Source organism: Lepidochelys olivacea, assembly GCF_965140295.1.
Source record: "Lepidochelys olivacea isolate rLepOli2 genome assembly, chromosome: 26".
Lineage (NCBI taxonomy): Eukaryota > Metazoa > Chordata > Testudines > Cheloniidae > Lepidochelys > Lepidochelys olivacea.
In genome coordinates, this window is record NC_140436.1 from 1,955,868 (window position 1) to 1,981,811 (window position 25,944).

A 25,944-nucleotide genomic window follows, 5' to 3' on the forward strand; every position below is an offset into this window, starting at 1 on the left:
CCTGTACTGGAATCTGCTTTGTTTTCTGGGCTGTATCTATATGGAACAAACAGAACATGGTACTGATCACAAATGGGATCTTACGCCCCCACTGCTTCCTTCCAACCTTGAGGGTTTCTCATATCACAGTCCAGGGAGCTGAGGAACCAATGCACATTGGAGCACTCTTCTTTCTAGCTTAGTGGAGGGGGTGGGAGTGGGGCACTTCCTGGTTATGGGCAGAAGGCTGGAGCCTGTTGCTGTCTGTATTTCTAGAGGGAAGAGCAGGAGTCTGCTTTCACTGTAGTCAGGTGGATGGCTGGTGGTAGCATAAATGTGTCTGATCCTACAGTATTAGTGGACAAGTGACTCCAGTGGCTGTCCAGCTAACCCTCCTTGTCACTGACTGTGCCCTTGCAAGTATGAACCATCCTTTTGTCATTAAAGCAGATAGTGTAACAGACAAGACAAGGAATCCACTAACTCTCTCCATTAGCTCCCTCTAACCTGGCTCCGCAGGGTCCACCATACTTTTTTCCTCTTAACAAGAAACTGGACTAGGTTTTGCTACTCATGATACACACCTGCTGCTCCTGTGCTGAACTGCCCAGGTGTGCCCAGAGCAGGCAGTAGAATGGGCTCGCAGTGGCAGAAAGGACATCTGTCTTGATGCTGAATTGGCCAGGATGCTCTTAGATATCTTGGGCTGTATCACTCAGCATGTCTGTGATGTTACAAGGCCTCATCCACCCTGCAGCAAATGGTAACTTGACAGCAAGAGTAAGGTTTTGCTGGGGGCAGCTTGTAAGGCTCTTCACTGTGATCTCCACAAAGGTAAAACCAGCTTCTGGTGCAGTGAAATGAGCAGTTCTTGCCTCCCCCTTGAGCTGCTTCTCAGAGCCTTATGTGCTCTTCCTCTGGAGGGACATTAGAGCTCGGAGACTTATTTTTCATGGAGGTAAATGTGTGATGCAAACTGATTCTCATCCCCTTCCCTGAGAACTGTGTGGGCACTGTGCACAGAGATTCCTGTGAGAGGACTTCATGGTATCATGTTAAAATCAGATTGGCCGTGAGAGTTACAGTAGTTGCCACTCTGTGCCTCTCTCCCAGTGCTCATGCTAGAACAATCCAGCAGCATCAGGTGTTCAACCTTATCAACCTGTATAGATTACACCTGAACCACTCTCCGTGGCTACTGTCCAACCTGTGCAAATGCTCTAGGAAAAATAGTAGGTATGGGAGAGGCTGGTGACATTAAAGGTACAAATTACTTAAGCAAATGCAATTCCTTTTAAAACAATAAACATTTTCTTTACAGCTCAGAGCTTGGGCAGCACTACTGGGGCCGCCCTGTACCATAAGCTATGAACCATACACAAACTGAACAGGGACTGCATCAATTATAAACCATGCTTAACCAGTGGGAAACAGTTCTTCCAGTTTTGGAGACTTTCAGTGAGTTCTACAGCCTAATCGGTTGGCAGCCTGTGACGTTCCTGTAACTGGAAACAATTCTACAAAGAGGAAGTAGCCTTTTTTCCTCCAGTAGGGTCTAACCGTTGCTTTCCTTGGGCATAACACAGCTCCTGCTTTGCAGAGTGCTAAGGGCCATTTTCCTCCTGTTTTGTAGATGCTCAGTTATTCTGTGGCACTCCAGGCCTTCGTGCACTGAGGAGGAAGAAAATGTAAGAAAGGATGAGGCAAATTCTGGCATTTGATACATTTCTTTACTTGTGTTACTAATCCACCTGGATGGTGAACAGTGAGAATTCAAAAAATCATGTGGTTGTCACACCCGCTGGGGGTTATTTTATTGCAATTCTGTCATCTTGGCCAAGGAAAAATCCATGAAGTAGGTTTTGTTTGGATGTTCTGTAGTCCTGCTGGGCTTAGATCTCAAATACTGCAGGGAAATGTTTTCAAATAAATAGCTGTTTTGTTTGGAATACATTGTGGAAACATTTCTGTGGATTTATGCTTCATCTACGTGGATTATACTGGTATAACTCCCCACCTTATTCTGGTAGAAGAGTGGTTTTTCTGTATAGATTAAACCTCTTCCCAAGCAAGGTGAAAAGAGGCACTCTTATTTCAAAATTAGAAGTGTCCGGACTGGTACAACTATATTGGTTTAGATTCATACCTGATGTTATACCCAAAACACTTTCTCAAATGCACAAGGCTTTAGGTTATGTAATATCTTTTTAAGTTGCAAGTGTCCTTTCCAGTTCCATGGGAACAAATTAACAGTGTGCTTAAATTAAATTTGGTTCTTATTGAATTCACTTTACATGTAATTTGTTTGTCAGATATCACCTACAAGGAGGCTCTAGAATTCAGGTGCACTTTGGGAATAAAAATAGCTCTGTAACTGTGGCTAACACCATCCTTCTGAGGTCCAAAGAGTTGCTATTACAGTTTGACCCAGAAGCCAGGATTTAACACCTCGAGTCCTGTGAAAAATGCCATGGGCTCTTTAATAGGCAGGTTTTGAAATGAGCTCTTATGAGCATATCAAACCCCTTTCTGCCAAATCTTGTGTGTGAGATTCCTGGGGTCATAGGCAATGAAGATGGAGAAGCCCAAGTAAATCCTCTATCCCAGGCACCTATGCCTCACACTGCTGCCTCTGTTTCTTCATGGCACTCTATATATTTCACTAGTACAAAACCTTCCTATTTAGCATTAATTCTCTTCCCTTCCCCCTGTCAGTCCTGTTTACATCCTCTTGGGCCAGCAAGCCTGGCTCAGTGGGCCTGGTTTGGCTTTTGTGGTGCCAGAGGACAAGCGAAGACCATAAAGCTGCCTGTGGAGGTGAACAGCATGTCCCTGGTAGTGTGTGCAGCCTTTTCCATGCTGCCTAAAATCCCCCATTTATGCTGAGCCAGTTTGAGAAGCGTAGGCAGCACCAGCTGGGTTAGGCTGAGAGCTAGGGAACGTGGCAAAGCCGCTAGGCCTGTCTGTGTGTCCAGCTGCCTTCATTAAAACAAACAGAAACTTCCCCATAGTAGTATAAGAACATAAGAATGGCCATACTAGTTCAGACCAACGGTCCATCCAGCCCAGCATCCTGTCTGCTGACAGTGGCCAATGCCAGGTGCCCCATTAGGGAGTGAACCTAATGATCAAATGATCTCTCTCCTGCCATCCATCTCCACCCTCTGACAAACAGAGGCTAGGGACACCATTCCTTACCCATTCTGGCTAATAGCCATTAATGGACTTAACCTCTATTAATTACAGGGGAGTGCTGTCCATTCTCTTGCTGTGAGGGCATGCCACACTCTGGCCTTGTTGGTACAAATGGGAGTGCCCGGCATTGCACAGCACCCAGCCTAAAGAACCCTTTCAAAATGGTCTGCCTTAGATGTGAGGAACTGATCTGGCAAGGCTGGGTGAGAAGATTGTGGGCCCACCCAAGTAAGTTGTCAGGTGACATGGTATGGTGTGCACAGCCAGTCCCTAGCCACACTCCAGTGCTGTGTCCAGTACAGCTGGGACCTCACCTCACCCGCCGTACTGGGATAGCCAGTCCTGGCTGGAATGGGGTCATCCTTCCTGTATGCAAACCACAGATAAAGGTAGCAGAGGGGAAAAGCCATTCCCAGCCTGGGGTGGTTAGCAAGCTGTGTGGGGGGGAGAGATTGCTGTCTTATCCCCATCATAAATCACAGCACTAGGGATTCAAAAGTGCAAATAAGGGGAGGTGGTGGTTGAACTACGTTACCCAGGATGCATTTGTGATTCCAGGCTTTATTTTTCTTGGGGGGGGAATGGGGGAGTTACATAAATCCTAGTGCGTTGACCATCTGGTCCCGCCCTATGGAACGTCAGCTGCACTAAGCCCCGCCCCCATGGAACGTTTTGTAGCCAGTCAGTTTCAGATTGCTATAGTCTGTTCTATTCCATGCTATTTCCTGCTGCTGCTGGGGGATAGAGGATACCAGTCTTCTCCTTCCCCTTCGTGGGGCGCTGGATTTACACTGGGGGTGGGGGGGATCCTGAGCCCCTAACCTGCCCTGGACTCAAGGGACTGAACCCAGCATCCTCCCCTGGGTATGGTGCGTGGGGGTGGGAGGTGTTTTTCCCCCCAGCGTTGATGACCCCAGTGCCCCCAAAATCCGTGCAAGGGGCTGTTCTCACGAGCCGGAGATCTAGTTCCTGGGGTGCGGGGGGTGGGGGGGGGGGCTGGGGAGGAGGTGGAGGGGAAGGAGCCGCGGGGAGTCCTGTATCCTGGATTGCAGTCGTTCTAGGAAGGATCCTTTCCTCGTTTTGGGTTTGTGCTGCTGACTCTTTACCACCAAAGACTCCAGATCCTGGCCTCTGCGACTCCGAGTGACTCTTCTAGAAGAAGACGGGAGGGTTTTGATTTTGTTTGGGGTGATTGCTACATTCAGATTTTGGGGGTTTAGCCACCTCGTAGACTGTTCTCGAGGACACAGCTACTCCTTCCTTTTTCCATCTCTTTCCTCTTCTTCCTCCGGCAACATATCCAAATCTGGATCACTATGGAGCTGGAGAATATTGTGGCCAACACAGTCCTGCTGAAAGCCAGAGAAGGTAAGAGAATAACTTGGGTCATTTTGGGTGTATGATCTGAGTGTCTCTGAACATGCCTTGACACCGTGACTAACAGAAGGAAATTGGGAACAGGGAGTGAAGCATCTGCTGCTTTGTTGCCGCTCTCTTGATTTTACTGAGTGAAAGCAAACTGCCCGCAGGGGTGAGAACAGGATATTTTGTAACCTTAAATGCAGCTGTAGGAAACAGACCTGGAAACTGGGGTTTAGTGGGTTTCCTCAGTAGTTCCACAAGATGCTTTATAATACCAATATTTAGCATTTATAGCTCCATTTACAAAACATCCCCTGGTGTTTTCACCTACTATATACAGAGCAAACGTTTGAAAACCAGGCTTTTGGTTTTTGTGTAAAGTTTTCTCTGCAATGACTATGGCCTGGGGATGGAAATTTTGCATCTCCCCTGCACCTCTGAACTGCAATGTGATTTTCTTGTGTGAGCTAAGAATTGGACTCTGGCTCTGTCTTTGAACAGGAAGCATGAAATGCATGTTTGCTGCTCTGTCTGATGCAAAACTCTGACAAGCAGATAAGGAAAAACATAGAAAGCATGTTGTGACTTTTGTTTACCACAGAAAGCTAATGCTGTGTTGCAAGAGAATCCCAAGACTGTGTGTTATACCTGACCTTTCATTGATATTCTACAGATGGTCTGTTTCATGAGATTTGATCTAATTTATTATGCTAGGGAAAAGTGGTCATGCTGCTGACCTGGTGTAGTGTGGTATATTTTGTGTGACTGTGCTGTAGACATCACAGCAGAAATTCTGGTTGTGGTACATTTTAACCAGGCGTGGTGTAGTGGGAGATAGCTTCTCTTTATTTTCACCCATTGCACCACAAAAACGGTTTGACCTTCCTTATCCTTAAACCCTTAATGTAAAGTGGCTGCTGATTGTTCAGTGTGGTAAATTACGGGAAATGCAGAGGGATACTGTTGGAGGTGAAATTTTCAAAGGCATCAAAGTCCCATTTCCAGAAGGGAAACAGGGAGTTAGCAGCCAGTTCTCTTGCCTTTCATTGAGACTTTGGCCGGTTCTACACCGCTTTGCTGGTGTAGCTACCTAGGCTATACTGGCAAAGTGCTGCTAGTGAGGACACGGTTTATACCAAGGTTGTTTTGCGCTTTGCCAGCATAGCTTATTCCAGACTTCTTGAGCGAAATATCCTGTTCTAGCAAAAGTGCAGTTTTGCTGATGTAACTACATCTGTGCTGGAAAATGCTCCTAGTTCAGGTATGCCAGTCACAAATTGCACTGCATCACACCCCTAACCAGGGTAGCTATGCCAGCAACCGTCTGTCCTGCAGACCTGGCCTCAGGCTCCTAAGTGCCTACATCACTTTTAAAAATGGGACTTATGTTCCTAAATCACTTGAAAATTTTACTCTATGTTCCTAAGCTTTCATAACTGAAAAGCAAACAGGAGCTTAGAGTGACTTGAAATAATGAAAAGGAGGACTAGTGGCACCTTAGAGACTAACCAATTTATTTGAGCATAAGCTTTTGTGAGCTACAGCCCACTTCATCGGATGCACGCACTCCTTTGCTTTTTGAGAATACAGACTAACACAGCTGCTACTCTGACACCTGTGAAATAATGAATTCCCTTAAAGTGACTGGGGGAAATATCTTGCTTTCAGGATGATCCCACAGCAAGCTAGTATTTATTGGAAGGCACATTCTTCTGAAGGGAACCCTCTCTTATCAGTGAACGCAGTGTGGGAGAACAGTGGGAGAACTGCTTGCCACACACTCCTATATTTGTATTCACCAACTGGCTTGCTTGCTTGCTAATTGTGCCTCAGCCTGGAGCTTGGGAGAACCATCTCTACAGAAGAGAGTTCAGACTCTGTGGCTCATTTAGCCCTTTGCCTTCCAGCCAAGACCCGCATTCATAGGCGTGTGTGCTTGGTGAGCTGCCTAGCTACTCGTGTGGGCACCTGTCTACTGAACTAAGCTCCTCGGCTCTTTTCACTTAAGCCATCGGATGTCCGATGAAAGCTCCTTTTGGCCCATGCTAACTCAAGTCAAAGTTGAGCTGGTGTGAGTTGGCTTCACCAGAGCACTGTAGCTCAGACTCTCTGCTTATTTCTTTCCTCCGAGGAAGCTCATTGTTAGGCAGGTGAACACCAGGCAGGAATGCGTAGCTTGTAAATTACTAGTATCAGAAACACAGACAGTTTTAATGGGAGGCAGAGCAACTATAAAAGCTCAGACAGAAATAGTGTGTTAATTTCAGCCCAAGATGATGACAAGCTGTTCTCTGATGGAGGCAGGAAAGTAACTCAACTGCCAGTCCTGCTATTCAAGTGCAGTGAGGCGATTTCCTTTCAGGCTTGATAACGGTTACTTTCCCTGATTTTTCATCCTGGGTGGGGTGGGTGCGGGGTCCCCTCATGCATTCTGACCTTGGACATCTCCAGAGTCTACTTTTTCCAATTCCCAGTCTTCCAAGGCTGGAAACCTGAGCTACTGGAATCCTTCAGGAATGATTTGCACGAATGAGCTGCTGCTGCTGCACATCAAAGCAGCGAACAGTTCGTGCCACTAAGGAGCAGCACCAGTGTACAGTAGAAAGAACAGGAGGACTTGTGGCACCTTAGAGACGAATCAGTTTATTTGAACATAAGCTTTCGTGAGCTACAGCTCACTTCATCGGATGCATTCAGGACATTACTGTAGCTAGCTCATGGCAAAAGTGTCTCAATTGCCAAGCAGATCTGGGCCATTGTAATGTTCAAATCCCCTGCACACCCTAGGTCATGATCTATTCCAATGGGCTTATTGTGGATAAAAGTATCTGGACTGGGTCTTTCAAAGATGCTTAGGGGATTCAGATGCCAAGATCCCATTTAATTGAAACAGGCGCTGGGAGTCCAAATGCAGCTTTGAAAGTCTTCAGAGGTGGATCTGAGCTCAAGTCTGGCTTCTGAGGCATGAAAAGGGTCACAGGAGGGATTTATTTTTCTCAGGCTTGTGACTCCTGTATATTTGAGGTTGGGGTGAGCCTAGGGGTAAATAACTGGTCCTACAGCTTCGGGCTAGTGTAAGCGTGGCAGAGATGGTTTAGGTCTCTGACTTTGCCTCTCCCTTCTGCATGCCAGCCAGCATGACACCTGGAAATACTTGATCCAAATGTCATTGCAGAAATATCCCTGCTGCCATAAAATGCACTGGAGTTTAACCCTGTACTGAAATACGTGCCTGTGTTTCTGGAATCCTGAGTCTCCTTTAAGTGCTGGGACTTGGTCAATATCCCATGGAAAAGGCCAGGAAGTGTGTTTAGCAAGGTGTTGGGTGCTCTCTTTGCAGGGCTTTTTTCCATTGTGTATTTGCTGCGGACTCGGATGGAGTCCTTGCTCCAGGCTGAGCTGCTGGTTCCAGGACTATAAAGCAGCAGCTAGTGTCTTCACAGCGAACACATTAAAACGGCAACTGTGCGAAAACCCCTCTGCCTCAGTGGCAATTGACTGCCCCAAGGGCGGCATTGGGGGAGCCTTGTCTCAGGGCCAGAAAAACACTTCTGTATGCGCTGCGGGGGGACTGAAGCATGGGTGCGAGGCAGAGTCAAGGTCCTGCCTGCGGGCAGCCATTAGCGATCATGCGGAGGTGTTAACCCTGGAGCCCTGGCCAATTAGACAAGGATATTCTGCCTCCCTATACGTCCCCACTCCTGCTCTTCCAGCCGGCGGTAGGAGTCTGGTCTGGAGCTGCTGTGCTGGGCACTAGGAGAGAAAACAGCTGCTGCCTTCTGCCCCAGTGTTGGTCAAAGGGATTCTGCTCTGTGGACACACGATGCCTGATCCTGTTTCTGTTTAAGCTTCTTGCTGTGGTGGGATGACTAGGCCCGTTACCTGTAAAAGCCAGGTTAGTCCCTTGGGCTCCTTCTGGGGAACTGGCTACGTGTTGGTTGCTGTGAGTGGCCTGTCAAAGAGGGCATCACTGGGGGTGAATCCGCAGTGACCTGACTGCCCCTGCCAATTCTGGCATGCAGGGCCTTTGATCTAGCTCGTGCACTCCTCCCCATGGGGACCATGGCACTTGAAGGTGTGTGGCCAGGCCAGAGTCTGTGGGCAAGGCCTCATCCTGGCCCAGGGCAGATAGAGCTGTGTGTATGTCAAGCTGGTTGGAGTGCAGCTGGAACGGACGTTTCGGTCTGCCAAATGGTTACTGATCAACAGTGACCTGTGCTAAAGGAGAGGCTGCAAACTCCGGAGGGTTTAGGGATCTGGGAGTGCTTTCCTGGTGCCATCGGTGTTCCCAGTGGAGTCTTTAGAGGCCGTGTGGTTCAGGAGCCAGAATTTCCTGACTCCCCTCCCCAAAGCCAGTGCCCTCAGCCACCTTCAGTGAATCCGGTTGGGCGGGATCCTCATACGCTAGGGCCCCTTTACACCACTCTCACAGGCTGCTGGGACTTCACTGCACTTTCAGGGCCCTTTGCGCTGTCAGCGGTATTCCCAACCTCAAGCGTTCACAAACCATGAGCCCGGCCCTTCTTAAAATCCTGAGATTGCACCGGGCATCTGTCCATATTCCAACCACTGCTGTAGCTTCTCTGGTGCGCGCCCCTGCTGGGAGCTAGGGTCAATGGTGCCAGTAATTGCAGGATAGCGGCGCTTTGCCTGTCTGCACTAGCGGCTGACATCTGGGCGAATCCCAGTGTGGGCAAGGTCTGTGTCTTTGTGCCTTCAACTGGCCCCTAAATGGGGGATGGCTTAGAAGACTGTGTGACATGAGGAAGTATGGAGCGTGAGTGACGTAATAGACTATGAATCTATGTACTTGCCATGAGCTTGAGTTGCAAATTGATGCTCATAGGGGTGTACCTGCAGCATTTAAACAGTGGGAACATCTGGCCCAGGGTCACTAGATGGGCCAGTTCAGGTGTGAAGCAGTGCAGCGTGGGATAGCAGTGGGAGGACTCAATGACGCGGTGTGGGCAAATAGGCATGAGGATGCATCCACGCAAACCTTCCACCAGTAGGACACCTACTGAAACAGCGAAGCTGCTTCTAAAGAGGTTTAACAATTATGGTATGAGGCACAAGATAAACCACAAACAAGACAATTTGTGGGTGGGCTCAGGGCAGCTTCTGCTGGAAAAAGCTAAGTTACACCATGTACCTCCCATGTAGACATGGCCTGAAGTCTCCCCCCTAGTGTTAGTCACAGCCAGGTTCGCGCATGCTTAAGTACGCTGGCTTTAGCTTGACTAGAGTGTTTAGAAGCTGTTAATTAGATACGCAAAAGCCATTGTTACAAAACAACAGTTCACAGGTGATTTCTCTGGCATAACTCAAACTTTAACATCTGGGGGGGGGGGACAACTTTGTCCGCAGTTTGCTGAATCCACATGGGCAGTCCTGGGAACCTGTGTGCAGAGAGGGCCTGTTGGCTAACTCCCTCCCCAAAAATCTTCCTGCTTTACAGCTAGCTTCTCTCTCTCCCCTGCAGCTTAATGGACATTAATGCTGGGGGTGAATAGCTGAAGTGGTGACAGGTAGGTCAGGTGACAAGGAAGTTGCTAATTTTACACTTTGTAAAATGGACAAAAATAGACAAACCTGGTAAGCAGTTGCTGAGTTAATGATTTCTCTCTGGCCGTGTGTGTGTGTGTGTGTGTTCTAAAGTGAAAGGTAATTTCCCTGATGTGTGTGGTTTGTAGGGGGTTGGGAAATGAATTAAGGTCCCACTGCCCCCAACAGATTGTGGTGCATAACAGGAGGGTGAGAGATTTGTAGAGAGCTGGTGCTGAAGGGGAAACGTGGTCATTTTAGGCCCTTTTTAAAGACGTTACAAACTAGGGATTTAAAAATGGGCTTTGTGTCTTTTTTTAGCTGCTTTATGGTGGAGAAGGAAGGCTGGAAGATGGGTCTGGTTTTTTGCTTTGCATGCGTGGGGTTTTTTTTTTTCCACATTAGAAATTCAGGTCCCATCTAGATGGGAAGACTGGTGGTGAGACTTAATGAAAGGAGACCATTGCAAGAGCCAAGCATGGAAATTGAGCAATGGGGAGAGGAAAGGATTTGTTGGCTTGCTTCAGACATATTTTAGTACATATTTAACTTCAATGACTTATCAACATGTTGGAGAAAGGAACTCTTTGCTATGATTTAACACTGCTGGCCTTCAGTTAGTGTGAGAGCTCATAACATAAGTCCTCTGAAACCCACAACAAATCCCTCCAGTGAGCCAAGCAGTATGGCCTAATAAATAGAGCCCTGAACTGTGACTCAAGAGACTTGGGTGCCTCTGCCACTGGCCTGCTGGGTAACCCATGTCACTTCACTCTCTCTTTCCCCATCTGTAAAATGGGGATAATGAAACTGATCTCCTTTTGTAAACTCCTTTGAGATCTACTGACTAAATGTGCTGTCAGAGCTAGGTGGTGGTGTTTTCTTTCTCTCTCCTGATATTTTAAAGGTTAAAAACCAAACAGGAAAAGAAAAACACCTTAAAGCCAGGTTTCAGAGTAGCAGCCGTGTTAGTCTGTATTCGCAAAAAGAAAAGGAGGACTTGTGGCACCTTAGAGACTAACAAATTTATTTGAGCATAAGCTTTTGTGAGCTACAGCTCCAATGAAGTGAGCTGTAGCTCACGAAAGCTTATGCTCAAATAAATTTGTTAGTCTCTAAGGTGCCACAAGTACTCCTTTACTTTAAAGCCAAGGTGGCCATGGACTAGCAGCGTGGTTTGCTGGCAACTGGGGCAGGGAAGAGGGTAATAATTGCTGCAGACAGCTTCTTAGTAGGGACCTACACCTCGTTTAAGTGAGCAAAGAGCATTTCAGGGAACAGACTTGTATTTAACAAAGAGGGTATTACTCTGCTTGATTCAAAGGGAGCTATTGTAACTAACAGTGATGCTCTTTCTGGGTCTAAGAAAGTGGTTGAAGAAGCAACTGCAAGCCTGTGTGAAGCCAAGCGAAGCCAATATTTGTGAGAGTGTTTTAGAGTGACTGGGGCTGTGTATTTTACCTAGATGGTCACTCAGTGTCACACTGGGATCAGGCTTGGAGCCTAGTTTTGGTAGCCCCATGAATAACTAGGTGATTCTTTTTTTCTTTCTGTCTGACATCCTGGAGATGAAGGGAGTAACACCTGCTCACCACAGGCAAATGTTACAAGGATAAGGGCCAGATTCTGATCACTGCTGTCCAGGAGGAACTTCACTGACTTCTGTGAAGTTACTCTGGATTTACAACAGTGTGACAGATCTGGATCTGCCTGGCTCCAGGCCTCTGCCCATCCTGTAATTATGTGGGATTGGAACTACCAGGAAAAGTTAACATACAATCTCCATACACTAGAACTCCTCTGAGACTGTTCATTGGTGGAGTTTTGAGAGCCAGGCTGCATGCAAAGCAGAAATTAAGGGAGTCTTAGGATGGGAAGAGGAGCTCTGATTGGACATCAGATACTAGGATGATCTTGGATCAAAAAGAAAAGGAGTACTTGTGGCACCTTAGAGACTAACCAATTTATTTGAGCATAAGCTTTCATGAGCTACAGCTCTCTTCATCGGATGCATACCGTGGAAACTGCAGCAGACTTTATATACACACAGAGAATATGAAACAATACCTCCTCCCACCCCACTGTCCTGCTGGTAATAGCTTATCTAAAGTGATCATCAAGTTGGGCCATTTCCAGCACAAATCCAGGTTTTCTCGCCCTCCACCCCCCCACACACACAAATTCACTCTCCTGCTGGTGATAGCCCATCCAAAGTGACAACTCTCTACACAATGTGCATGATGATCAAGTTGGGCCATTTCCTGCACAAATCCAGGTTCTCTCACCCCCCTCCCAAAAACCACACACACAAACTCACTATCCTGCTGGTAATAGCTCATCCAAAGTGACCACTCTCCCTACAATAAGAAAAGGAGTACTTGTGGCACCTTAGAGACTAACCAATTTATTAGAGCATAAGCTTAAGTGAGCTGTAGCTCACGAAAGCTTATGCTCTAATAAATTGGTTAGTCTCTAAGGTGCCACAAGTACTCCTTTTCTTTTTGCGAATACAGACTAACACGGCTGTTACTCTGAAACCTCTCCCTACAATGTGCATGATAATCAAGGTGGGCCATTTCCAGCACAAATCCAGGTTTTCTCACCCCCCCACCCCCATACACACACAAACTCACTCTCCTGCTGGTAATAGCTCATCCAAACTGACCACTCTCCAAGTTTAAATCCAAGTTAAACCAGAACATCGGGGGGGGGGGGGTAGGAAAAAACAAGAGGAAACAGGCTACCTTGCATAATGACTTAGCCACTCCCAGTCTCTATTTAAGCCTAAATTAATAGTATCCAATTTGCAAATGAATTCCAATTCAGCAGTTTCTCGCTGGAGTCTGGATTTGAAGTTTTTTTGTTTTAAGATAGCGACCTTCATGTCTGTGATTGCGTGACCAGAGAGATTGAAGTGTTCTCCGACTGGTTTTTGAATGTTATAATTCTTGACGTCTGATTTGTGTCCATTTATTCTTTTACGTAGAGACTGTCCAGTTTGACCAATGTAAATGGCAGAGGGGCATTGCTGGCACATGATGGCATATATCACATTGGTGGATGTGCAGGTGAACGAGCCTCTGATAGTGTGGCTGATGTTATTAGGCCCTGTGATGGTGTCCCCTGAATAGATATGTGGGTACAGTTGGCAACGGGCTTTGTTGCAAGGATAAGTTCCTGGGTTAGTGGTTCTGTTGTGTGGTATGTGGTTGTTGGTGAGTATTTGCTTCAGGTTGCGGGGCTGTCTGTAGGCAAGGACTGGCCTGTCTCCCAAGATTTGTGAGAGTGTTGGGTCATCCTTTAGGATAGGTTGTAGATCCTTAATAATGCGTTGGAGGGGTTTTAGTTGGGGGCTGAAGGTGATGGCTAGTGGCGTTCTGTTATTTTCTTTGTTAGGCCTGTCCTGTAGTAGGTAACTTCTGGGAACTCTTCTGGCTCTATCAATCTGTTTCTTTACTTCCGCAGGTGGGTATTGTAGTTGTAAGAAAGATCTTGGATCAGTTACCAGCTCAGTCCCATACAGTTTTGTGGCATTCTCAATCATCTCCAAATTATTGTTTTCTTCTAACACTTTGTGCTATGGCAGTGCCAGGTGACCCCAGTGGAGACCAGGGTCCCATTGCGCCAGGTGCTGATGCAAACCCAGAGTAAGAGTCCCTGCCCTGAAGAGCTTAGGGTGGGAGAGAAGACAGAGGTCCAGAGAGGGGAAGTGTCTCACCCAAGCAGCTCAGTGGCAGAGGTGGAGCGAGAATCCAGCTCCCCTGTGTCCCAGTCCATGCCCGGCCCACTGCACAAGAGGCCTGCTGGGCTCATATGGGCCTAGTCGGGAGTCACGGCTGGCATCCAGGCAGTTAGAAGGGGTGAGGTTTCCAAGTGGATGTGCACTTTGGCTGTTTGAAAAGCTCCAGGTGAGTAGCGCTTCTCAACTGGAATCAGCTGCTGTGCATCTGCCGACCTAAATTCCAACTGCAGTTGGACTCCCTGTGGAATTCCTGGGTTTGGTATTTTTTTTCCAGGGGGCCATGTTCTCTAGAGAGGTTGGAGCCAGGACTCCTGGGTTCTATTCCTGGCTCTGCCCCTGACTCACTTGGGTCGGTCATTTAACTTCCCTACTGTGGGGATAATGATCCTTCCTTACCCAGCTTTGGAAGGAGCTTATAGATCCCTGCATGGCATGAGGGTTCGTTACTGCTAGTTGTTGGTGTTGGTAAGCAGAAGCTGCATTTCGCTCCACGGGTGGCTCCATTTCAGCAGTGGGTGGGCGGTCACTGGGGAGAGCACAAGTTCGTGGAGGGTTTTGTGTGAGATGAAAAGGTTTCGTGGAGGGTTTCCTGTGACATGAAAAGCCCCATTTCAACATGTGCACTACTTCGCTCTGCGGCTTTTACACCTCATCTGAAAATAAGGGCTGTTCAGTTGCATTTGGTGCCTAAGTCCCTTGGACTCCTGTTAGAAATCAGTCTAAAACAGCTGGCATTACTGGGGGGGGGTCTGTCTCTGAAGAGCTTCCTGGCGTGTGGTCCTGTGAAAAGCCTGAGAGCAGATGTCGGAGTGACAGCTCCCTGCATGCAGTTCTGTGACAGCGCAGGGTAGCACAGGTGGAGGCCGGGGGTTTATCTCTGAACAGGTTTATTGGTGTAACAGACACCCAAATGCTTATGTCTTGCCATTTGGTACGTGGGCTTCTTTCCTAGGAGGACAGTTTTAGTTTACATTCAACAGCTTTTCTGATTTCACAGGTCTGATTGGCAGGGGATCGGATGGGTTTCTGGTTTGGGGGAGTTTCTGAGACCCTTCAAATGAAGTAATTTCTTTTTAATACATGAAATCTAGGGCCAGCTGCTGGAAGCCAATGGCGCTTCTCTGCTCTATGCCAGCCATGGGTCTGCCCCAGCTCCTTCGGGTCCTGTGGCTGCCAGCTTTGAGTGTGTTCGAGTAGGACTGCCTAGCAGCTGCCATTGAACAAGGGGTTATCAGATGTTGCTTGCACAGTCCCCACATGTTCCAATTAGAGAGCGAACATAGACTCCATGCGCCGCAGTCAAGAGTGTGCCACCTCCCTGCTCCCATCTGCTCTGTGGGTACACTCAGTCCTATCCGCGGCTGCATCCACGCAAACACGGTCTGGCCACCTTAGCCCTGCAGAAGTCACTCATGCTTTGGGAGTGGGCAGTGAATTGGATTCTCTTCTGTGTCATGAGTCACCGACTTGTCAGCTCATTTCCAACGGCAGGCGCTTGATCCCTGGTGCAGTAAGAAGCAGAAGGAGTGCTGCTTTAATATTCCCATCCGAGGGCGGGGTCTGACTTGTGTGTTGAGCTGGTCTGGCGTGGGCTTGCCAGGAAAGAGCAAATGGGGGCTGCATGGGTTTGGTTGGTTTGTTGGTTCATTTTCAGTGAGTCGTGCCCTTTCGAACTGTGTGATCGCTGCTGTACTGCTTTCAGAAGAGCCCACTGCCCTGGGATTACCCGAAAGGAAAACATCATCGTTAGGGAGCAGTAAATTTTCTGGCTGTTTTGCTGCCGTTTGCTACAACAAACCGCAGCCCCGCTGCCTCTTCTGACCAGCCCCTCTCCCCTCAGCTGGCTTTAGTGGACACCCATCCATGAGAATTTTCCTTGGAGAACGTTCCCTTCATGTTTTGTAGCTTGGTCCTTGGCTTGGTCGTACTGGAGCCGTTGAAAGAAAGAAAGGATCCCTTCTCCTCTTGTAGGACGATCTGGTCTAAAGATGCACTGGGGTCTGTGGCACATAACAGATCACTCCTAGTTGGGATGCGCTAAGATTTCAAAGGCTTTGCGAGGTGTCTGCCCTTTTTTTTCTCCTACAGAGCCTGGATCCAACGTTGCATGGTCCCGTGCTGCGTGTCAGATAGCTGGGGAGAGTGCTACCATGTTAATGCACTTCCCTTCTTTATGGTCCTTCTGGGTTTAGCTTAGAGTGCTGGCCTGACCTGAGCTACGAAAGAAAAGCTGCCGGTTTGTAGCCATTAGCACTTGGCTTGGTTATGGGTTTTTTGTGGGAGGGCTACTGATTGCAGAAAGCCAAGTCCGGCGGCTGCAAAGAATGGGGGCGACGCTGACACAAGACGCTCTGCTAGCATGTAGCCATGCTGCCGTTTGGGAAGGAATTATTTCTACCTTTTAGGAGAAGGGGAGAGTCCTCCTGTGCTGGGCATTCTCAGGCCAGCCGGGTGCTGGAATGGCCCTCGACATTGGAGTGACTGACTCAGTGGCTGTGGTGTTATTTACATTACAGTATTGCATACAAGCTCCATCCCTGGCTGGCCCCCATTGTGCCAGGTGCTGCAGTCCCAGGCTTCCTGCTCCCTTTCTCTGTCTCTCTGCCGCACACACAAGAGAGGGGCAGAATGAAATGCCTTACTGCAGCCAAGCAGAGCTTCTGCTCTGACTCAAGTCGCCGGCTGGCTCCTGGCTGGTGTTTCGGATGAGAGTGATGGTGAAGCAGCCCTACTTCCATGTGACCTCAGAGCTTTCCGAGTCCCTCCCTGCGTAGCCAGCAGCCTGAGTGAGGGCAGACACATGCTTAATATGAGAAGGCGTTTGCTGGGGGCCTGCATCAGAGGAAATGTTGCCACACTTCCTGAGCCATTGGGCACTGCCTAGAGCAAGAGGAGCCCAGTTTCAGGTTTTGATTGGATGCTGGCACCTGGTTTGAGACCTTTAAACAAACTGCGTAGGTCGCAAGTCACTCAGTGCACGCTCCCTCTTTGTGCTGAATTCTGTGGGTTGCATGACACAAGAAATGGGGGACCAGTTCTGGTTTCTGTTGCCGTTCACTGCTAGGCAGCTGGCTCAGAACTGGGCCAGGTGGGCAGAGGCTAAAAGCTGCTGGTGTCTCTGCCATGTGTGTGGTGTGAAATGCATGCCACGGGTCCTTGCCTGCTGCTCAGGGGACAGGTGTCCATGATACAAAAAATTCACAGCTGGCCTCTTGTTGGCTGACTCAGCAAAGAGACCAGGACTTGACTGGAAGGAAGAGTGAGGAACCCTGTTCTCTCTCCCTGCCACGCAGGTGGAGGGTGGCCCGTAGGGGTGGGGTTGAGACATGTTCACCAGCGTAGGGAAAGCTCACTCTGCCACTAGCTGCTGCGTCGGCCCTGCAGATTCTAGTCTGTTACACATGCGCGCGCACACTGCTATCTGCCAAAGGCAGGTCAAAGAAATGAGCCTGCTACTTGGTGCTGAAGGGGGGAGGTTTGGGATACTCGTTAGTTCTTGAGGGTGTTAGTTCCACAGTCTCAGGCCTGCCCTGGAGCAAGTTGTCTCCTGCCCAGGCGAGCGTCAGTGCTGCTGTGCCAGAGGAGTGGAGTCGGCGACCACAGTCCTCGCCTTGCAGCTAAACAAGGACTTCAACCTCCCAGCTCTTTCTCCAGCCCTGAATTCAGATCAGCCCTGAGAGCCGATTAATGTGCCCCTGTCTCCCCTTTGTCCCAACCCCTGCTTTCTCGCCAAGGATGTTCCCTGTTCCCATGGATTCTGTACTGGGCAGTGCTCTAGCCAGGCCTGTCTCCTACGGTCAGCCTTTCAGAGGGCTTCAGGCCAAGTTAGGGGGAAGAGGGGGACATTCAAGGCCTCTCATGCTGCAGGTCAGGGCATAGGAAGTCCCAAACAGAGTGGTAAGAACAGGCTGCTCTCCTCTGAGTGCTGCACTGAAGTTAACACAGCCTCATGAGCGTAGGGTGAATTGTTTCCATTGTACAGATGGGGAGCCTGGCTCAGCTTGGGTTGGTACAGGGAGCCCCCCAAATCCATATTGATTTCAACTGGAGCTAAGGGTTTCCCCATCTGGAAACCTGCCCACTTGCTGCGGAGCCTCGATATGGGGTTAGGTGTCGAGCTACATCTGTCTGAAACGTGAGGGCCCCAAGTGATTTGCCTATGCTCACTCACCGCGCCAGTCAGGGACAGAGCTAGACTAGAACCCAGGAGTCCTGACGCCCAGTCCTGTGTTCTAACGGTCAGAGTTTAAGGCCAGAAGGGACCCCAAGATCCTGAGGTCTGACCTTCTGGACATTGCAGGCCGCCAGCCCCCTGTGCTAAACCCAACAGCCAGAATGACTCCGAAGTATTACCGCCCCCAGGAGACGGGACGACAACGTGCCACAAGGACGTTACTGACGGCAGAGGGGGAAGTTCCCTGCGAGGGGGAAGGGAAACGCCCCAGGAGTTGTGCGGGCGATAGCCCTCCCAAGCACAGGACTCCATGTGCTATCAAGCAGCTGCTTTGAGATCAGAAGGTACCCAGGCCCTTGGCTCGGGGGCAGTGGCTGCCAGCACTGGGTTAGGCTTGATTAAAAACTGGGGCCTGCAACGAGAGGAGGCTAAAAGCTTTCGTGAATCTGGGCCCAATGCAACCAGCAGCCTGCAGTGTAGGTGGCCACAAGGGCTGCTTGTGCCATCTCCAAGCTAGAGATCTTGCCTGTGTTCCCACTGCTCACTCCCTTGCCGAATGTTATCAGTCACAGCAGCCTAGGTGTCTGACATCGAGTGTACTGTATCCTGGAGCATGCCAGCTGTTGCAGCCCTGGCTCCCAGCTGCAGTCCACTTCACTTTCGAATAATGCTCCACGCATGCTCTCTGGGAGGCTCTCATTCCAAGGAGGAAACGTGCTGCTTTCTCCCGCCCACTCCCACATGCCTGATGCAGCAGAGGTACCAAGGGATGCAGCCACCCTGCAAGGACAATGGCTCTTGTTACCTTCTCACCGCCCTGGTGCAAGCTCACACGTGGTCTTTGGAGAGAATGAACAACAAGCTTAATGGAGGCCAAGGAATTTTAGCTTAAGGGCTCTTAAAAAAATCATTAAAAATATATACTCTAGAAGGCAAATAAAAGCCCCCTTTGCCCCTGCACTGTGGTTTCCGGCACACATTGAACTTCCTGGTGCTGGATTTCATTATAGCTGCAAGAAGGGAAAATAAAGAGAGCCAGCTGTCCCGCACTCCGCTTCGAGTCTGCGTGGCGGGATCACCGTGTGCTGCGTGCCAGGAACATTCTTATGGACGTCGCGGGACTGAATGGGCTTCCTGTTGGAGAAGTCGCCCAGGCAGGGAGGAGCTAGGAGCGAGTTGTGTTTGGTCAGGTTGTGTAGTGACCTCTGCGGCGAGGAGGGGCTGCTGGGGCGGAAGTGCATGCACCCTGGATTACTCCAGTGTCGCGGGGGACAGGGAGCGATTGTGGGAACTCTCAGCAACGCTCATGGTGGCTGTGGGCTGGGACCCTGTTTTGGGAGAGCAGAGGGAGTTCTGAGGGACGGAAGGTTTGCATAAGTGAGCTGGAGCTGTGTCTGTGATGCTGCCAGGGCTTTTAACTGGGTCACTCTGGGGCCAGGCGTCCCACCCCAGGTGTTACAAAAGGGTGTGGGGGGACCCAACCCTCCCGACCTTCCTCTATTGCTCAAAGCAAGGAGCTCCTGGCTAGAGGCGGCAGCAAATGTTCAGGAGTTAGGCCCCCAAAATCAGGGGATTTTAAATATGAATCAATTTTCTGGTCCATTTTGGGGGCTTTTTTGAGCCTTTAGGTCACGCTTGGGTTGTGGGTTTTTTTTTCCAACTTTTCAAGCCAAAAACAAGGTCTAGACCCTTACTTTTCTTCTCTGCAATGAAAGCTGAAATAGTCATGTGAACACTGGGCTTTAAGAAAACTTCCCCTGTTGCACCATCCCCCAGTAGGACAATGAGTTGGCAGCGGTGGGGGGTGGGGATGGCTCAGCTTGGACAGGAGCAAGACCCAGTGCCCAGGAAGACTTGCGGCGTGGCAGGAAGCTGAAACCTGCGCTGTGCGTCCAAACGGCTGTCGAGAGCCTATGTGGATGGTGCTGTCTGTCCCTGCTCGTGCCCGCAACATGCTAGGTGTTGCACAGGCCTCAGGGGAGGCCTAGGCTGCGAGCTCTCCCCATCAGGAAGAGACCACACAGGGACCCCTGAGGAGTCCAGGCAGGGAGAGGTGGTGAAGATGATGTAAATTATGGGGGGAGGGATAGCTCAGTGGTTTGAGCATTGGCCTGCTAAACCCAGGGTTGTGAGTTCAATCCTTGAGGGGGCCATTTAGGGATCTGGGGCAAAAACTGGGGATTGGCCCTGCTTTGAGCAGGGGATTGGACTAGATGACCTCCTGAGCTCCCTTCCAACCCAATTCTATGCCAGAGAATTGGCCTCCATTTGATGCCAGAACATGTTTGTAAGTGTTCCCAGCTTCCTCTCACCATTGTGAAGTGGCCTGTCACAAGCAGGTCTTGGGGAGGAATTTCAGTGCTGACTGGGGAGTTGCCTCATTGCCCAGCCCCGGAGGGTGCCCCGTGTGTGGGGAGTGGGCAGGTTGGGAAGCAGGTATAGAGGCAGTTATGGGAGATGGGGACAGGCTGGCATCGTTGGCTGGGCCGGGTGGATTCGCTAATGAAAGGCCCCAATCTGGCTCCAAATCTGCCCCAAGTTCTGGAGCATTGGTACGGTCTCCAGGAGCCCAGCCCATTCTCTGCCGATCCAGCTGCCTAGGCCAGGCATGCTCTGAGTGTCATACGAGTGTCCTGTGGCCGAACCCTCTGGGCTCAGGGTCCAGGCTCAGCCCCAAGGACCTTGGCTGCCCTGGGCTGGTGCTGCTGCGCCTGAGTATTCCCTCCACCAGGACATGCCTTATTTACTCTTTGCTAGGCAATTACAAACGGCTGTTTCAGCAGCTGCCCTCTCCTCGGGCGCCAGAGCATTGCCTGGCCCTCTCTAACCCGAGGTGTGTGCTCTGCTCGGGAAGGAGGTCTGGCTGCTGCAACGTTGTTCAAAATTCCATTTGATTTAAGCTCCTCTCCCTTTCTCGCCTGGCTCCGAGCCCCAGCCTCGTCCCTTGCCGTGGGAGGCTCCATCTGGGCCAGATCCAGCATAGGCCTTTCAGTGAGGGGCTCCGTTCCCCTGTCCTGGTCCCTGGGGGGGTGGGAGAGAGCTGGCGCTCGCTGGAAGTGGAGTCGGAGAGAAGCTCAGCAAGTGCGTCAGGCCCCTAAACCTGCCTTGGGAAAACATCCGAAAGGCAAACACTGCTGATGGGCCAGCTGGGCAGAGGCACCTGCGGTTGTTTACCTTCCCGTTGGGGGAGCGGCGTTGCTGGGCATAACCTGCCCAGCTCTTCTGTCTTTCCCATACAGGAGAGAGGCTGGAAACCCACTGGGAGCGGGGAGAGGTCAGTACTGGAGTGAGGGCCAGGGGGCTGGGGGAGGAATCCAGGGCTGAGGTGTGCTGGAATCACTGAGCCCATCCGAGATATCGGGTCCTATAGAGACTAACCGCGTGCAGCACACTTGCTATGGTGTCCCGGGAGGGACGGCATCTTTCCAGGACCCTGGAGGATGCGTGGGATGCACTTACACAGCTACCCTAAACTTCGTTATGGGCTGGGGTCCCACAGACTGCAGGTCCCAGCATGCAGCGCAGCGGGGCCCATCAAAGCATGGTGTATGCCAGGGCCTGTAGTTGCCATGGGCTGCCCTCTCTCCCTTTAGGGCAGCTGCAGGTCCTGTCTGGCAGTGCACCGCCAGCTTGTTAGCACCTCTGCGCAGCTGTGCTGGTCATAGATGGGACCCGTCTCCTGCTGTGGGCTGCATGGCCGCTCCCCAGCTGGCTGTCAGGTGGATTTTAGGGGTTGGGAATGCTGCTCCCTCTGTAGCTACTCTCATCCGAGGGTTTTGGAGCACTTGGGTTAATCCTTGCCAGCTCCCTGGGGGCCTGGTGGGGTGTCTCCCCATTTTGCAGAGGTAGAAATGAGACCTTGTCCAGTGACTTGCCCAATAGCACCCTGCGAGTCTGGAGCTGGGCTGGGAATGATAGCTGACCCCACAGGCCTATGCTCTAGCCACTAGGCCCCATGGCCTGACTTGGGAGCTCTCTTTTCCGTTCAGAATGCATAGCTCAATCCTCCCGCCACCAGACTGGCCGTCACAGGCTCCTGGTGAGACTCAAATGCTACTTGCTCCGGGTCAGAGGAATGTTGGGGGCTGGCAGCTGAATCCTGCCCCAAGGGCTTGCAAGCGGAGTATTGGATCCTCCTTTGCAAATGCGCAGAGCTGTCAGGAATCCCTTGGCCTTGCCCCTGGTGTTGTGCAAACACTCTAAAGGTTTGATGGCAGTGTTTACACTGACCTGTTTAACAAGGCTCCTCGCCTTGTTTTGAGATGTCATTTGAGCCGATCCTTGACAGCACAGAAGTGGACGTTGCCCTAGGCCAGAAAACAGGAGGACAGTCGGTGTGCCACGCAGCAAGGCCTGAATGTTCTCTATAGCGCAGCACCACTGTCCCACTGACTTCCAGCCTTCTGGGGCCGCTGATCCTTCTTGGCTTCCTAAGGACACAGCTTGGCCTGGTGCACTGGGCAGGCGGCACCAAGAGCTCCCGAGTTCTAGTCCCAGTGCTGCCACTGTGGGCCTTGGGCAGGTCACTTAACCTCTTTGTAAAACAGGGAGGGGATGAGCCCACCCACGCCCATGGGGCGTTCGCTCTATGGAAGTCGTTCTCCTAGGAGAAGCCGAGACGTGGAGCTTTGTGGGACTGGAAGGAAGAGAGACCTGCAGTAACTTACAAACCTTTGCTGATGACAATTGCTGGTGTGAGTATCTAATAATACTGCAGCCCTTCCATAGCCCCACTCCTGTCCAAAGGATCCCAAAGCATTTTACACACCACTCAGCTGAAATGCAGCTAGGAGGTATTACATCTGCACACAGACGTCCCCCCTCCCCAGCTTTCTTGGTGGAGGCAGGAACCGTCTCCTGTTTGTGTTTGTGCGGCGCCCAGTGCAGCGGGCCCCTGATCCTGGCTGGGGCTCTACTGATGCTCCTACAATACTGGGTTTTTGTGGTACCTTTAATGTCCGTGCAGAACAGACGGGGCCTCTTCTGATCTTTAGCTGGCGGAACAGCAAAGTGACGCCCGCTGCCCTCTGGAGACACACGGCTGGGGCAGTGCGCCGCACGAGGGCACGTGCTGCGGAGCGCGCAGAGTCACGTGGGGTCCTCCTCTCTATTTTACGCTGCTGGTTCTGAGGCCGGCCAGGCGCGCTCCACAGTGTCCTTTCTGAGAGCAGACCGTATGCGCTCAGAGCTGGGTAATGCACGTCAGTCACCCAGGCCCTTGCAGGCTCCTGGTGGGCGGCTGGGAGCTCGCAATGGAGGACAATGTCCTGAAGTCACCTCTGCGGGCCAGTTGCACGGCAGCTGCCGCTGTGGCAGGGAGTCACAACGAGTGGGGGGTGTTACCAGGCTGCAGCACAGACAGGCCAATGGGGCGAGCGAAGGAAAGCTGGCTGAACTCGCACCTCTGTTTAACCAGCGCCCTCAGTGAGCTCTTAGCGTGGGGTTCCTGACAAACGGCAGGATGCCGCTCGGCCAGCAGGCGTGCATGCACAAGCGACCCCTCTGCGCAGAAGCTTTGGCAGTGCTCGTGGTAACACCCGGCCTGGCGTGCGAGCAGCACTGTGTGGCGGATTCGCACGTGCCGTGTGGGGATTCCTCCCTCCCCCTGCCTGGGGTGGCTAGAGGAACGCTTTCTCCAGCCCTCTGGAGCCGGCTTCAGCCAAGTGCTATAGCAGTTTCCAGTGAAGGGGAGCCTTTGTGGTCAGCTGCTTCAGGTGACGGCGTGTCAGACTGAGCAGCCCTCTGCGGCTGGGAACCGCCGCACCTGCCCAGGTAAAGCAGCAACCTAGCCTCAGAACAGCCTAAAGGAAAATGCCAGGCGCTAACCGCTCTAGCAGAGCACCCACCTCGCCCGTAGCGTATGATGTCAAAGCAGCGAAGTCACTCACTGGGTTTGCAGCGGCTGAAGCGAATGTGCTCCGTGCTGCTACCCAGCTCTCACCAGACTGTGACTGATGACAGGCTTCCCCGTGGCTGAGAACAGACCTTCCCTAGCCACCTGCAGACCTGCGCTGGGAGGGCTCGGCTTATCTGCAGCCCCCTCGTACTGCGGACAGGACCTTTCTTTCCCACTGCACCCTGGGCATCAGACTCCCTCTGGTGGGACCCAAATGATCTTTCCCCCCCCTGGTCTTGCGCACAGAGTGGTACTGGGATTGGGCTGCCACAGCTCCGGCTTCCTTGGCCCCGGGGGTATTGCCTTGGCACAGCTGGACTTAGTCTTGGCTGGGAAAGCTAATTCCAAGCTCTGAATGTGCATAATTTCCTCTGGGCCATTACTCTGCCCTCCTCCTCCAAGATTCTGTCATAACCACGTCCTTCCCCTAACAGGAAAGAAATAAAACTTCATGTAAGGAACATTTATTTACGTGTGGGGCTGGCTCCCTCCCCCAGCCCCACCTTTTTTCCCCCCGGTAGGTCCCATCATTGCCTTCTGGGCTGCGTTTTGTTTGTGCCTGCGAGGTGCGTACTAGCTAGCGGAGGGCTCTCGCGTGCCTGGGAGTGTTTACAGAGCACAGAGGAGCTGAGCCAGCTGCTAGCATGCAGGGAAATGGGTCTCTCTCTTCCATCCTAGCTTAGATGTTTCCACCAAGATGTATATCTCCTGGCTGCTGTTCTCCTTGGGCCTTAATGGCTGATCCCTCCTCCCCCCATTTCCCCAGCCTTGTGCTTCGCTGCCCTGAGTAGATTCTACCAGCAGAGGCAGCCCTCTCTGGAGCCCTCCTGGCACTTGGTGGTTGCTCCAGACCCTCCGGGCATAACTGGTGTCAGATGGGCCACATAGAGGGGAGGGGAGTTTGCAAAAAGAAGAGACGGTGTGGTACAGGCTGTAGGGATCTGGCCTCTGTGTGAGGAGCCCTGGGTTCCATTCCAGCTTTGCACTGGCCTATTGGGTGATCCTGGGCAAGTCTTCGGGCCTCAGTTTCCCCACCTGCACTTCTCTAACTCAGGGGGTTGTGAGGATAAATACACAAAAGATTGTGAAGCATGTTTTGCTGTACTGATGGAAAGCTATATAAGAGCTAAGTATCATTGTTATGCGGGAAAGGTTTTCTCGAGAGGAAGGCCTTGCAATATTTCCTAAAGATGGTTAGACTCTGGCTTCACCTGATCTCTTCTTGAAGATTGTTCCATAGCCAGACCCGCTATGTCAGTGTCCAACTCTCTCTCTCTCTCTAATCCTACTGAGCTCTTGGCTTCAGTGTCTTGTGGCAATTAATTCCACAGGCTAAGGGTGCAGTGTTTTTGCTTTTTTCAGTCCTGAATGAATGCACGGCCTTTCAGTGTCCTAGATTACAAGCCCTTTCTCCTGGGGCACTGGCCCTCCTCTGCCCTAGGACAGGAAATGGCACATGCACAGTGTGATGTTGTCTAAGGGCTCGGTCTGCTGCTAGCTGCACAGTGACTGGGCAAAGGTTCTGGGGGAAGGAATCTTTGAGGAGGGACAGTTGATGTCCTTCCCCGGGCAGTCTCCTTCCTGCAGGGTTCCAGAGATGCACCTGCCCTTCATGGATAGGGAACAAAGAGTCCGGCCCATACTCGATCCAGCTCCCTGTTTGGAGGGGAGATGCCATGCCGAGACGTTCCCCTCTCGGATGGAGAAGAAGCAGCACGAGCGGTTCTGTCAGAGGCAGGGTAGATGTCGGGGCTGCAGGTTGCCAGCCCTTGGCTCTGATTCTGGGGCTCAGTGCGTCCCTGGCTTTCTCTCAGGCTTGCTCAATTCCACGTGGAGCCTCACAGGGGACAGACCCGTTCCAAAGCACGGGGCTGCTGTAAGCCTGAATTGAGCTACAAACTAATGAATGCTTTAGAAACTGGACAACAGTGGCACAAACCTAATGGGTGGCCCCACGAAAGCAGCTGCAGGGGGGCGGCCAGCCTGAGCAGTGGGGAAAGCCCCAGCGTGTCTGGCCATCTCTCTGCTCTAGTCTTCCGCTGCCTGCCCCAA

The 25,944-nt window shown here is 51.1% G+C and overlaps 1 protein-coding gene across 1 annotated transcript in view; it reads left to right on the forward strand.

Moving 5' to 3' along the window:
- The first annotated feature begins 4,206 nt into the window (after positions 1-4,206).
- The window catches only part of LOC311513398 (G protein-coupled receptor kinase 5-like), a 62,185-nt gene continuing 40,447 nt past the window's right edge, over positions 4,207-25,944 (forward strand). The window contains exon 1 of the mRNA XM_084615212.1: positions 4,207-4,542. Within this exon, the coding sequence (XP_084471338.1) occupies positions 4,491-4,542 (52 nt within the window). The 5' untranslated portion in view covers positions 4,207-4,490. The remainder of the gene's footprint in view (positions 4,543-25,944) is intronic.